The following is a 14,040-nucleotide window of genomic DNA, read 5'->3' on the forward strand; positions in this document are numbered from 1 at the left end:
GTTTTCTCCCTGTCTCTGGCCCCTGCGTGACATCGCAGACACCCAAAAATAGCCGGAGCTCGTGTTCAGCTTCCTCCTGCTGGCACTGCCACCGAGCAGGACCCCTCACCTCATGCCCTGGGGGGACAGGACCCGTCCCTGTGGGATGGGTGTCCCCTGTCCCAGCTGGGACACCGGGCACGGCTCGGCTCCCCAGGGTCACAAGGACAATTTACTCCCCAGAGAGACAGAGCCCCCATGGCCTGGGGGGGACACGCCAGTCCCTCTGGGGGGGACTGTCCTCTGTCCCCTCACCCGGGTGTCAGCGTCCCAAACCTGCACAGCCGTGCACCCATGGGTGCTCCTGCACCAACAGGAGCGTGAGATGGGGACATTGACAGGAGCAGCTGCCCAGGCACAGGGACAGCAATCCACAGGGACAGCAATCCACAGGGAGCACCTGCGGGCAGGGCCACCCACCCACAGGGACACCAATCCACAGGGTCACCCACCCACAGGGACACCAATCCACAGGGAGCATCCACATACAGGGACACCCACGCATGGTGACACCCACCCACAGGGTCACCCACCCACAGGGACACCAATCCACAGGGACACCAATCCACAGGATCACCAATCCACCCAGTGCAGGGTCACCCGCCCACCGGGACACCCCTCCACAGGAACATCCAAACCGAGGGACACCCACCCGGAGGAGCACCCACACACTGGGACACCCATCCACAGGGACACCCACACACAGGGACATCCACACGGCTGCCCCTGCACACCCACCCTCAGGAGCACCCACGAACACGGTCACCCACTCACGCGGACACCCACGGACGTGTGGGTGCTCCATGCACGCAGAAACCCCTGGATGCCCACGCCCATGGATGGCTGTGCCCACACCCCTGGATTCACGTGCCCACGGGTGCACACACACGGATACACGTGGCTACACAGACGCACACGCGTGTCCGTGCCCTCGAGTGCCCATGGATGCCCACACACGTGGATGTCCGTGCCCCTGCACACGCAGATCCCTACGCACACGGATGCCCGTGGATGATCACGGGTGCCCCTGCCACGCACACGGATGCGCATGGGTGCCCATGAACACGTGCACACAAACACAGATGCCCCTGCCCACGCGCACAGATGCCCACGCACGCGGATGCCCACACATTCCGGTGTCCATGCCCACACATAGGGATGTCCAAACGCACAGATGCCCATGGCCATGGAGAACCACGCACACGGGTACCCATGGCCATGGAGAACCACGCACGTGGGTGCCCGTGCGCACAGATGCCCGCACACACACACGGATGTGCGTGCACACGCGACTCCATGCCCACGAACGCCCATATAAATGAGTGCCCACGACTGCAGAGATGCCCACACACGCGAATTCCCACGCACGTGGGTGCCCGTGACCCTACACGTGGATGCACGCGTGCACACGGGTGCCCACGGAAATGCGCGCCCCTGCGCACGGGTGCACACGCACAGGGATTCCCATGCCCACGAATGCCCGTGTAAAGGTGTGCCCACGCCCACGGATGCCCACGCCCGCCGATACCCACGCACACGGATGCCCCTGCACACGCCCACTCACACACAGCCCTCCCTTCCATCCAGGACTGACCTCCACGCCGAGGGACGGACGCGGTGCCTGGGAGCCCGAGGGCGGCGTGGGTAGCCTGGGCTGCTGGGCACGGTGGCTGCTGGGCACGGTGGCCCTGCCTGTGGCCCCGCGCGGCTCTCGCGGTCCGCGGGCGGTGGCCAGAGGGGAGCTGGCCTGCGGGATTCCTTTGCTGGTCCCACAGCGACGGCTATAGGCGACCATCCGGGATGGGATGGATGGAGGGATGGGGTGGCTCCAGCTCCACGTCCAACCATCCTGCCCGGCTCCGGCCACCGGCCAGCGACCCCCAGAGCGGGCAGACGAGTCCTCCCTCAGCCCCTCAGTGCCCGGCCGGGAGGGTTTCATCCCGCCCTCTGGCAGAAGCGGAGGATTTGGGGAGCACGGCCAGAGCCTGGGAAAGCCCCACTCCGTGTCGCCCGCGTCCCCAAACGCCGCAGGACCCGGCTGGCCCCGTCGCTACCCCAGACCCCGGGGCTGCGGGAGAGGATCCGGCGTGGGGACAAGGGTGACCTGGCTCGGGGGGCTGGGGGTGCCCCGAACAGCATCGCCCTGCTCCCCACTCCCCAAAACCACCAGCATCCCCCATCTCCCGGAGCGAGGATCACCCTGGGGTGCTCTGCTCCTCCGTGGGATCCCCTGGCAACCCGGGGACTTTGCTTAAGGGCTGGGGGGCTCTCGGATTGTGTTTCCGCACCGCCCCAAAATTTGGGAATGGCTCCTGCGTCACGCAGAAGAAAGGCCAGGAGACGAGGTGGTACCCAAAAACATCACAGTGAACACCACACTCAGCAAGATACACCCGTGGCTGCTCCTGCGGCCAGGAGGGCCCCCCCGGGCCCCCCCCCCCGCGCTCGGCTCCGCCAAATGCTCCAGAAGAAAAATATTCCTCCCCCCGGGGAGGCAAAAAAATTCCCTCCCCCCCGAGTCCTGGCCCAGGGCGTGGGTGGGAATCGCCCCTGGGTCACGGCAGGTCCCCTCCATGTCCCCGCCACGTCCCCGCCACGCGCTGCTCCCCCATGGCCGGGGGGACGCTCCAGGGTCTCGCTGCGGCAGCACCGAGGAAATCCCAGCGGATTCCGGCTGGGCCAGGAAAGCTGGGCTGGTGCTCCACAGCCTCCTCCTTCCTCCGCCGGTCACAAATGTCCCCCCCCGGGCGGGGTTAGGACGTGTCCTTCAGCTCGGGGCTGGGGGGCTGCGGAGGGGGCACCTCCGCCGAGGGCGACTGCATGTCCTGGGCACTGCCTGCCGGAGAGACGAGGGGAGAGGGTCATGGGATGGGACCAGAGCATGGAATCACGGAATCGTTGAGGTTGGAAAAGAGCTCCAAGAGCATTGCAGCCAACCTGTACCCTGAGTGCCACGTCCAGGCCTCCCTTGGGCACCTCCAGGGATGGGCACTCCAAACCTCCCTGGGCAATTCCAATCCCTGAGCGCCCTTTCCCTGGAGAACTGTTCCCCCGAAATCCACCCTGCCCCTCCCCTGGCCCAGCTTGAGGCCGTTCCCTCTCCTCCTGTCCCTGTTCCCTGCCAGCAGAGCCCGACCCCCCCGGCTGCCCCCTCCTGTCAGGGACTTGTGCAGAGCCACAAGGGCCCCCCTGAGCCTCCTTTGCTCCAGCCTGAGCCCCTTTCCCAGCTCCCTCAGGAATTCCCCAGCCCCTTCCCAGCTCCGCTCCCTTCCCTGGACTCGCTCCAGCCCCTCCATGTCCTTCTCATCCTGAGGGACCCAAAGCATGGGATGAACACAGGAACCGCCGTCCCTGCCCACCCCACATCCTCCTGCTCCTCCTCCTGGTCACCCACCTGCGCTCAGGGACATCTCGGCCAGTTTGAGGGGCAGGTCCGCGGGGCTGACGCCGGCGGGCGAGCCCAGGATGTCGGGCAGGGCATTGCGCCGGCCCGTCCTGCCCGAGGATGCGAAGTCCAGCACGGGTTCCACCTCGGTCATGCTAACCCTGGGGAGAGATGTCCCCTCTGTCACCCCCGGGGCACAGGGAGCGAAAGGGACCCGGCTCTGCTCTGGGCTGGGTGCTCTGGTGCCCTCTGCTTCCCCCCGCACCGCCTCTGCTCCCTCGGGGGCAAAGGCGAGGCCACCCTGCCCACTCGCCACCCCCACCCTGGCACCTTTGGGTGCTCTGATCTCCGCCGGTCACTGCAGCATGGAGGAAGGGGGTCCCCGGGGGTCCCACCATCACCCCCACCCCGGGCAGCCTTACCGGGCACCCTCCAGCCTGGCCTGGCACCGCGTCTGCCCCGTACCCGGGTGAGCACCACGGGGGACAGGGATCAGTCCCGGCTGGGTCCCCTCTGGCTCCGACCTGGGGGAAGCAGAGCAGGGGGTCACCAGTGGGGCTGGGGGCAAGGAGGGGGGAAAGGGAGCAGGGAGCGAGTCTGGGAGCGGGGGGACACAGCTGTGTCCTCATGGGAGCACCCACAGCACCCCCACCCTGGGGGGCTGCTCTGAGCCGGGCTGGGACAGGCGGGGACCCCTCGTTCCTGGTGGGATGCAGGAGGGGGGAGCAGGGATGGATGGAGGGATGGATGGAGGGATGGATGGATGGATGGATGGAGGGATGGATGGATGGATGGATGGATGGATGGAGGGATGGGTGGATGGAGCAGGGATGGATGGATGGAGGGATGGATGGATGGATGGATGGATGGAGGGATGGATGGATGGAGGGATGGAGGGATGGATGGATGGATGGATGGATGGATGGATGGATGGATGGAGGGATGGATGGATGGAGCAGGGATGGATGGATGGATGGATGGATGGATGGATGGATGGATGGATGGAGGGATGGATGGATGGAGGGATGGATGGATGGATGGATGGATGGATGGATGGATGGATGGATGGAGGGATGGGTGGATGGAGCAGGGAGGGATGGATGGATGGATGGATGGATGGATGGATGGATGGATGGAGGGATGGGTGGATGGAGCAGGGAGGGATGGATGGATGGATGGATGGAGGGATGGGTGGATGGAGCAGGGATGGATGGATGGAGGGATGGATGGATGGATGGATGGATGGATGGATGGAGGGATGGATGGATGGATGGATGGAGGGATGGATGGATGGAGGGATGGATGGATGGATGGATGGATGGATGGATGGATGGATGGATGGAGGGATGGGTGGATGGAGCAGGGAGGGATGGATGGATGGATGGATGGATGGATGGAGGGATGGGTGGATGGATGGAGGGATGGATGGATGGAGGGATGGATGGATGGATGGATGGATGGATGGATGGATGGATGGATGGAGGGATGGATGGATGGAGGGATGGATGGATGGATGGATGGATGGATGGATGGATGGATGGATGGATGGAGGGATGGGTGGATGGAGCAGGGAGGGATGGATGGATGGATGGATGGATGGATGGATGGAGGGATGGGTGGATGGAGCAGGGAGGGATGGATGGATGGATGGATGGATGGATGGATGGATGGATGGATGGAGGGATGGATGGATGGATGGATGGATGGATGGATGGATGGATGATGGATGGATGGAGAGCAGGGATGGGGGTGCAGAGGTGACAGGGAGGGAGGCTGAGCCAGCACTGCCAGAGAACAAGGCCGTGGAGTGCCCAGCTGGGGGACATCGCCGTGTCCCTTGGCTCTTGCTGAGCCAGGCAGGCAGCAGCAATGCTGGGCTGCCCTGGGTGGGTGTGGGGGCTCTCCTGGCAAACCTCTGGAATCAGGAAAATCCCACTGGCGTGGGGCCATCTCGGTGCTGGCGCTGCTGGGACCTTCCCGAGGTGTTTGCTCAGCTCTGGAAACACTTCAGGCTTTTGCCGTGGGAGGTGGGAATGGCACAGGGATGGCACAGGGGTGGCACAGGGGTGGCACAGGACCTGGCAGGGACAGAGGTGCCCTCTGCCCCCCCAATGCCCTCCACCCCCTCACAGGGCGCAGGGACCCCACAGCACCACCCCAGCAGCCCCGTCCCCTCCAGGCCAGATGCCGGTGGCAATGCTGGGACCCGTGTCCCAAGCTGGTGACAGTGGGGGTGTGAACTCACCGCTGTCCCACTGGGAATCCCTGCTGGGAATGGGTGCTGGGAGTCACTGGGAATTCCTGCTGGGAACAGGGAGGACGAGCCAAGGTCCTTGGGCGCAGGTGCCGTGTGCACGGGAGGGGTGACCGTGGCTGCGGGGAGGGGGAGAAATAAATGATTAACCGGGAGGTGATCAGTGATTAGTTAATTAGTGATCAGTGCTGGGGTGGCTGTGCCGTGAGGGGCAGGACCCGGGGGCTGCTCGGGGGGAAACTGAGGCATGGGTGGGGCTGGGGGTGACAGGGGCAGGGATGGTGACAAAGGTTCCCTGCACACGGGCACGGCCCTCTGGAGCCACCTGCACTGCTCCAGCACAGGTGTGAGTGCATTGTCATTGTCACAGGTGTGTGTGTGCACTGTCACTGTCACACGTGTGTGCATTGTCACAGGTGTGTGTGTGCATTGTCACACGTGTGTGTGCATTGTCACTGTCACACGTGTGTGCATTGTCACATGTGTGTGTGCATTGTCACACGTGTGTGTGCATTGTCATTGTCACACGTGTGTGTGTGCACTGTCACTGTCACACGTGTGTGCATTATCACAGGTGTGTCTGCATTGTCATTGTCACACGTGTGTGTGCATTGTCACTGTCACACGTGTGTCACACACAATGTGTGTTCCCTGACACACATTGTCACAGGTGTGTGTGCATTGTCCTCTGTCACATCTGTGTGTGTGTGCATTGTCACATCTGCATGTGCATTGTCATTGTCACACATGTGTGCATTGTCATTGTCACAGGTGTGTGTGCACTGTCACTGTCACACGTGTGTGTGCATTGTCATTGTCACACGTGTGTGTGTGCATTGTCACTCTGTGTGTTCATTGTCACTGTCACACGTGTGTGTGTGCATTGTCACAGGTGTGTGTGCATTGTCATTGTCACACACATGTGCATTGTCACACGTGTACATTGTCACATCTGTGTGTGCATTGTCATGCGTGTGCATTGTCACGTGTGTGTTTGTGTGTGTCACCTCTGGTTGGGCTGTTCCACGTGACTGTACAGGTGTGCGTGTGTGACACTCCCTGCCACACCTGTGTGACAGCCCCTGTCACACGTGCGTGTGTTTGTGACACTCCCTGCCACACGTGTGTGCCTGTGTGACACCCCTGTCACTGTGTGTGCACACGTGTGACATTCCCTGACACACACCAGTGCCTGTGTGACACCTCCTGCCACACCTGTGTGACACGCCCTGTCACCGTGTCCACGTGTGACATTCTGTGACACACCTGAGTGTGTGACACCCCCTGCACACCGTGTGACACCCCCTGCACACCGTGTGTCCACGTGTGACACTCCCTGACACACCTGTGTGAGTGTGACACCCCTGTCACCGTGTGACACCCCCTGCACACCGTGTGTCCACGTGTGGCACTCCCTGACACACCTGTGTGAGTGACACCCCTGCACACTGTGTGACACCCCCTGTCACTGTGTATCCATGTGTGACACTCCCTGACACACCTGTGCCTGTGTGACACCCCCTGCACACTGTGTGACACCCCTGTCACCGTGTGACACCCGCTGTCACCGTGTCTGCACAAGCGGCTCTTCCCGACTCCCGGTGCCGCGGCCGTGTCACCTCCTTGTCCCAGCGTTTGTCCTCACTCCGCCCCCGCTCACGGTCCCGTCCCTCACCTGGCACCGCCTGTGCCACGGCAGCGCCCGGGGGAGCCCCGAGCCTGGCACAGGGACACGCCTGGCACAGGGACACGCCTGACACCCTGTGGGTGTCCCACCGTGTCCCCGGGGCGGTTCGGGAACACGCCCCTGTGTGTGATGCTATGAGCACACACGTGCCAGGGGGTTCCACGGATTTTAGGGAGAAATCCCGCATGGAAAGGGCTCTCCAGCCCTCGGAGCCACCAGTCCTGCGGGGATTTCGCAGCCATGGGGATGTGGCGCTTGGGGACGTGGGTTGGTGGCTGAGGGAATGGTTGGGCTCTGATTTCAGATGGTTTTTCCAAGCTGAAGGATTCTGTGGATCCCTGTGGATCCCTGTGGATCCCTGTGGATCCATGATCCCACGCTCACACACACACACACGTGTGCACACTCACACACTCACACACAGATTCCCTGCACATCCCAGCGGAGCCGGAGCCCCGCCGGCCGGATCAAAGCTCCTTCCTGACAGCCCCAGCGGCTCCCGCTGCCTCCAGCGCTGGAGAACCAGGAATAATCATCCTCCAGGACCTGCTGGATCCTGCCCGTGTCCTTCCCGCAGCAAAACGCTCCCAGGGATGCGGGGATGGGCTTGGATCCTGCCACATCAGGGATCAGGACCCTGCTGCTGGCTGGGGACCCAAACCTGGGGGTTGTCAGCACCCTGAGCACCCCTGGAATGCAGCGTCGCTGTCCCAGGAGCCCATCGGGCTGTCCCTGCGCCCCTGGGGACAACGGCCAAGCCACCAACACCTGCTCCGTGCCACGTCCTCCCGGTCCCACAGGCAAATCCAACCCAAACGGGACAAATCCCGCTGGATAAACGCAGTGAGCGGGGATTTCCCCCTGTAAGCAGGGACAGTTTCTGTGGCTTAACCTGGTCGCAGCCTAAAAAAGCTCCTGGAGTCACATGGAAGGTCCTCAGGGCCCCTGGCTCCTGCCTTAATGCCCCTAATGGGATAGAGGAGGGAAGGGCAGAAATAAACCTTAATTCTGCCGGAGATGGGCGGCAGGGAAGGTGCTGGGAGAGGTGGAGGGAGGAGGTGGACAGGGATGTGCTCCTTGGTCAGGCTCCCTGGGAGCAGCAGAGCCCTGGAGGAGGGAAGGAAGGTGTGAACAGGGGGTGTGACCCACCCTGGGCATGAAGCAGTCCAAGAAACCCAGCTCAGGGTCAAACACATCCGTGGGCACATCCATGAATCCCCTCAGCAGCGGGATGGCCCCTCTAACACAACTCTTTGGGGTGCTGGGGGTGACAGGGACCCCAAACAGCACCTGGAGCCTGGGGACCACCACGGCCACACCACAGCTTTGCCAAACACATTCCTCCTGCCAGGGACAACAAACCAGGAATGCTGCAGGAATTCAGGACCCAGGTGGTGTTTACAGGGATGCTGAGGATCCCATTTAACCACATTCTTCAGCTTCTGAGTGGTTGGTGGTCACGAGCTCCTCTCAAAGGGGTTTTGGGACATTTGATGCTCTTGGCTTTCTGCATTTTGGGGGTTCCTCCTGCTTGTTTAATTCAACATTTTATGGGATCTGTGCTGGGAATGCTGCAGCCCGCAACAAACCCCCTGAAAATCCCCCAGCAACCCCTCAACGCTGATGAACACGCTGAAAACTGGGAAGGACTTAGCGAGATGAAACCGTAAAATTGAGTGAAATGGGAAGAGCTGCCCCAGATCAGAAGGGAACGGGAGCATCATCCAGGAAAATGAGCCAGGAGCCCCGAGGGGAACGAAATCCAGCGGGGCTGGGTTAACCAGAACCCGACAGCCACCAGACAGCCCGAGCAGCCCCTGTAGCCAGGAACGGCAGATGGCAATAATTAAACACAGGATGGAATCTGGAGAGCGGGGAGCTCTCCGGGGAGGCAGCAGGTTTGGTCCCGGCAGGTTTGGTCCCAGAAGGTTTGGTCCCAGAAGGTTTGGTCCCGGCAGGTTTGGTCCCGGCAGCTTTGGTCCCGGCAGCTTTGGTCCTGGCAGCTTTGGTCCTGGAAGGTTTGGTCCCGGCAGGTTTGGTCCTGGCAGGTTTGGTCCTGGCAGGTTTGGTCCCGGCAGGTTTGGTCCTGGCAGGTTTGGTCCTGGCAGGTTTGGTCCTGGAAGGTTTGGTCCCGGCAGGTTTGGTCCTGGAAGGTTTGGTCCTGACAGGTTTGGTCCTGGCAGGTTTGGTCCTGGCAGGTTTGGTCCCGGCAGGTTTGGTCCCAGCAGCTTTGGTCCCGGCAGCTTTGGTCCTGGAAGGTGTGGTCCTGGCAGGTTTGGTCCCGGCAGGTTTGGTCCCGGCAGGTTTGATCCCGGCAGGTTTGGTCCCGGCAGGTTTGGTCCTGGCAGGTTTGGTCCCAGAAGGTTTGGTCCTGGCAGGTTTGATCCTGGCAGGTTTGGTCCTGGAAGGTTTGGTCCCAGAAGGTTTGGTCCCGGCAGGTTTGGTCCTGGAAGGTTTGGTCCCAGAAGGTTTGATCCTGGCAGGTTTGGTCCTGGCAGGTTTGATCCTGGCAGGTTTGGTCCTGGCAGGTTTGGTCCCGGCAGGTTTGGTCCTGGCAGGTTTGGTCCCAGAAGGTTTGGTCCTGGCAGGTTTGGTCCTGGCAGGTTTGGTCCTGGCAGGTTTGGTCCTGGCAGGTTTGATCCTGACAGGTTTGGTCCTGGCAGGTTTGGTCCTGGCAGGTTTGATCCTGACAGGTTTGGTCCTGGCAGGTTTGATCCTGGCAGGTTTGGTCCCGGCAGCTTTGGTCCTGGCAGGTTCCTCTCCAGGGAAGCGGCTGCAGGCAGCAGCGCTCCCGTGCCGGAGCCCTGGGAATGCTGAGCCAGGTGGGAATGGGCTGTGTCGCCTGCCCAGGGATGGCTCCAGGATCCCGGCGAGAGGGAAGGATGGGGATAAACATAATCCCGAACTCATCGCTGCCTGGGAAAGGGGGAGAAGGCCGCAGGGGCGTGGCTGCTGCAGGAATATTGCACGTGGAGGTGCAGAATGACTTTGGGAACAGGTTTTGCTCTGCTCGAGGAGGTGTCTGGAGAGGATGATCCCTCCTGGCAGGGATGCAGCTTCCAGAACCCATTCCCGTGGGATTCCAGCACCCCCCTTGCTTGCCCTCAGCAGCAGAACCTCTCCAACCATGGCCTGGCACTTTTATCCCTAAATCCCCAGGATTCCAGGTGGGCCAGGCAGGAATTTGGGCCGGCTCGGATCCTGCTGGGCACCTTTGGAGTGATGGTGTGGAGTGAAGCGGTGCAGGGATCCTGGATCCTGCTGGGAGCACCAGCAAGGTCTCACACCGGTTTTTCCCCAATTTTCCCCTGGCTCCTCCTCCTGCGTGGCCTCAGCTCTTTCCCAAAACTCTGAGGAATTGTCCTGGTGGGATTTCGAAGCTGAGGTGACACTGGCAGCTCCCCAAAGCTCGGGCCCAGCCTGAGAAGCTCCAGCACATCCCGGGACCTGCAGGATTGGCTCTTCCTTGTGATTCCCTTCCCAGCAAACCCCATATCCCAAAGGCATCGGACACGTGGCTCCCACTCCTTCCCTCTCCATGGAGCAGCAGATGCTCCTTGTTAGGATAACGCACTTCCAGAGGAATTCCCATCGCTCCCTGAGCCCCTTCCCGTTGTGTCCTGCCTTGAGCTCTGACTTCCTCCTGCTCTTGCACACTCATCCTCACCGCCAGACCAACGTTCCCTCTTCTCCACCTCTCCCGCTTGTGCCTGGATTGCCTCATCCATGGATTTGGGGAATGCTGAAGTGTCTCTTCATCCCCTCCGCCATCCTCCCACCCCTTTCCCTTCTCCCTGCCTGGTCCCCATCGCTGCCCTTCACATGGGTAGGACCAGCTTTAGGCCCAGTCCCAGCCCTGCTCGTACCCCAATCCTGAATTATCCCACCCAGACCTCTCCCTGGATTCCAGGGATCCTTTTAAAGATCAGCCTTCATCCTCTGCTTCCTCTCGCACACTTCAGGGTCTCACTGCCTGGAGAAGCCGTGGCTGCCCCTGGATCCCTGGCAGTGCCCAAGGCCAGGCTGGACATTGGGGCTGGAGCAGCCTGGGACAGTGGGAGATGTCCCTGCCATGGCAGGGGTGGCACTGGGTGGGATTTAAGGTCCTTTCCAACCCAAACCAGTCTGGAATTGTATGACTTGTGTTTTTAGGATTTTTTTTTCCTCCAGCTGTAGGACTTGGAATTTTTTTTCCACACAAAACCTGAGCTGTGTCCCAGCTAAGATCGGCCTAGGCGGAGCACAAACCCTTCCCTTCACGGGCTCAGCTGGGCTTGTGGGATACAGGGACCTAAATTTCTGTTCAAGGCAAGGAGAAGGAAGTGCTCTGAAATGGGACACTGGTAATCTCCATTCCCTGTAATTCCCGGCTTCCAGCTGGGAGACGAGCATGGGAGGAGGGGTTTGCTGCTGACATCCACGGAATGGAGCCGCCGGGAGAAGCAGAGGCTCTGGTATTTCTCCGGCAGTCAGGGGGATGATGGCAGAGTTCAGCCGTCTTTGATATCCCACAAAAACCAGGAAAAATCCTGAAATCCAACCTGAGTCTCTCCAGAGGGGATTTCAGGCTGTTCGTACAAACTGTCCCTTTGGTGTATAATGCTGGGAACACAAACAGAGCGAGTCCTGCTCCGGGCTGGGAGTGAATCCGGCTCTTGTGCTCCCTAACATCCCAATCCTAAATTTTCCTGAGCAAACCCAAACTGTGCCAACCCAAATCCAGGTGCTTCCAGCCCTGCAGGTGCTCACACCACATCCCACACCAGGCCTTGGCTCCCCCAAAGGGCGGTGACCCCAGAGGAAATCCCCTCTGGATCCCGCAGGCCTGGATTGGGCCAGGGAAAAGCGCTGCCGAGGACTCAGCAGTTTAATCCTGGCACAGCCCTGCTGAGCTCAGCATCTCCTCTGAGTCCACACCGGGATGAAACGGAGGCGTTTTTCCTCCGGGAGCAGCGCACGGGGCATCCTGGAAAGAAGCACCGGGCAAACCGGGATGCCTGATTCCCTCTGGACCACCTGGATTCCAGCCCTGGACAAGCCTGAGCTGCTCTAATTAGAGAGCAAAGCCCCAAAGGCTCAGCGGGCAGAGGCACAAGGACGTGGGCTGGCACTGCAGGGCCTTGTCCTGCATCCCGAGCCCCCGGGAGAGGGCATGGAAAACCTCGATAACCTCAGCTGTGCCGCCCGTGGTGCCCAGAGAGGGAAAGGCCAAATGCCAGCTCCTCTTCCCCATCCTCTGGGGCTCCCAGCCCAGCACATGTCACTGCTTCCCATCCCTCCTGCTCTCCCCTGGGATCTCAGCTCTCCCCTGGGGAATGTTTCCATCACTTTGTGCTCATAACAAGGGTTTCTGGCTTTTCCCATCGCGTGGAGCAGGATTCCTGCTCCCTGGAGGCTGGGAGGGGAGAGATCCCTCTGCCAGGAGGCACTTGGGGCTCTGGGAATGCTGCTGCTGGCAGGGGTGGAGCTGCTTGGCAGGAGGGCATCCCTGGGGAAGGGATCAGCTCCCTGGCTGGGCAAAGCATGGGAGCAGGAGCAGCTCCGGGACATCAGGAAGGGTCCCTCTGCAGCACCAGGGACATGAAAAGCACCCAGAAATCACCAGCAGTATTCCAGCCATGGCTATTCCCTGTGGGAACATGGCACATCCCGAGGGCTGGCAGCGGTGGCAGCTCCGTTCTTCCCAGTGCCAGGGGGAGGGGAGAGCCCCGGGACCCAGCTTGGGGGGGGGAAGGGAGGAGGGAGGGAGGGAGGGAGAGAGGGAGGGAAGAAGGGAAGGGAGGGAGGGAGGAATTCGGAAGGAAGGAAGGAAAGGAAGGAAGGAAGGAAGGAAGGAAGGAAGGAAGGAAGGAAGGAAGGAAGGAAGGAAGGAAGGAAGGAAGGAAGGACGGATCCCACATCCCAGGAAGAGCTGGAAGCTGCTCCAGCCACTCCCAGGCCTTTGCCAGCCTGTGGGCTGTGACCTGTTCCAGAGCTATTCCTATTCCAACCCCCACCCCCATCAGTTAATTCCCTTTAATTAACCGATTAAAGGCAATCAGTTGTGGTGGGAGGAGCACAGGAATTTCTCCTGGGGGGGTTTGGGTGCCCATCAGGGACCCTACAAAGGTGCTGGGTGAGCCCCAGTTCCCCACGCTCCTCAATCCCATTGGCTGTATCCGGGTGCTTTCAGAATCCAAGGGGGAAACGGAACGGCCGCTTTGGGGTGAGGGGGATGGAAACCGCCCCCAGCCCTCGGAGAGGAACCTGGCACCTGGAGAACCCAGCCCTGCTCCGGGAGCCAGGGGAGACAACAGGAGCTCTGCGTCTCCGTGGGGAAGGAGGGGATCTAATGAGGGTAATTAGGGTGATTGAGCCCCGGGTAATGGAGCTCCCAGCAGAACCCTCAGTTCCCCGCTCCGACACACCACAAACTGTAATTTCGCATCATAAACCCGGGTAATTTTGCATAATAAACGTGTCACCCACACCCACAGCGGTTCCATTCCTCGCCAGGTTCAGGCTCCCTCCTCCCCTAAGGGTTTTCATCCTCTGCTCCAGCCTGAGCATCCCGGGTGGAGCCGGCGGGCACCAGCCGGGGATGGGGCCGGGGACACCCTCGGTTCTCCCGGCTGTGGAGCCGTGGGTGGCACAGGGATTGGTGCCAGGGGAAACCCAGGGAGCCGCGGTGAGGGC

At 61.1% G+C, this 14,040-nt stretch overlaps 1 protein-coding gene across 1 annotated transcript; it reads right to left on the reverse strand.

The window, feature by feature from the left end:
• Positions 1–2,792: 2,792 nt before the first annotated feature.
• LOC138098143 (cAMP-dependent protein kinase inhibitor beta-like) lies at positions 2,793–5,750 on the reverse strand. The gene is made up of 4 exons (XM_068994421.1): positions 5,670–5,750; positions 3,847–3,948; positions 3,434–3,585; positions 2,793–2,875 (listed from the first exon to the last, which is right to left on the reverse strand). Exons 3-4 carry the CDS (start codon positions 3,576–3,578, stop codon positions 2,793–2,795), a joined length of 228 nt encoding a protein of 75 aa, XP_068850522.1. The 5' UTR covers positions 3,579–3,585; positions 3,847–3,948; positions 5,670–5,750.
• Between the last annotated feature and the right edge of the window lie 8,290 nt (positions 5,751–14,040).

This window comes from Aphelocoma coerulescens, chromosome 23, assembly GCF_041296385.1.
Source record: "Aphelocoma coerulescens isolate FSJ_1873_10779 chromosome 23, UR_Acoe_1.0, whole genome shotgun sequence".
NCBI classification, from domain to species: domain Eukaryota; kingdom Metazoa; phylum Chordata; class Aves; order Passeriformes; family Corvidae; genus Aphelocoma; species Aphelocoma coerulescens.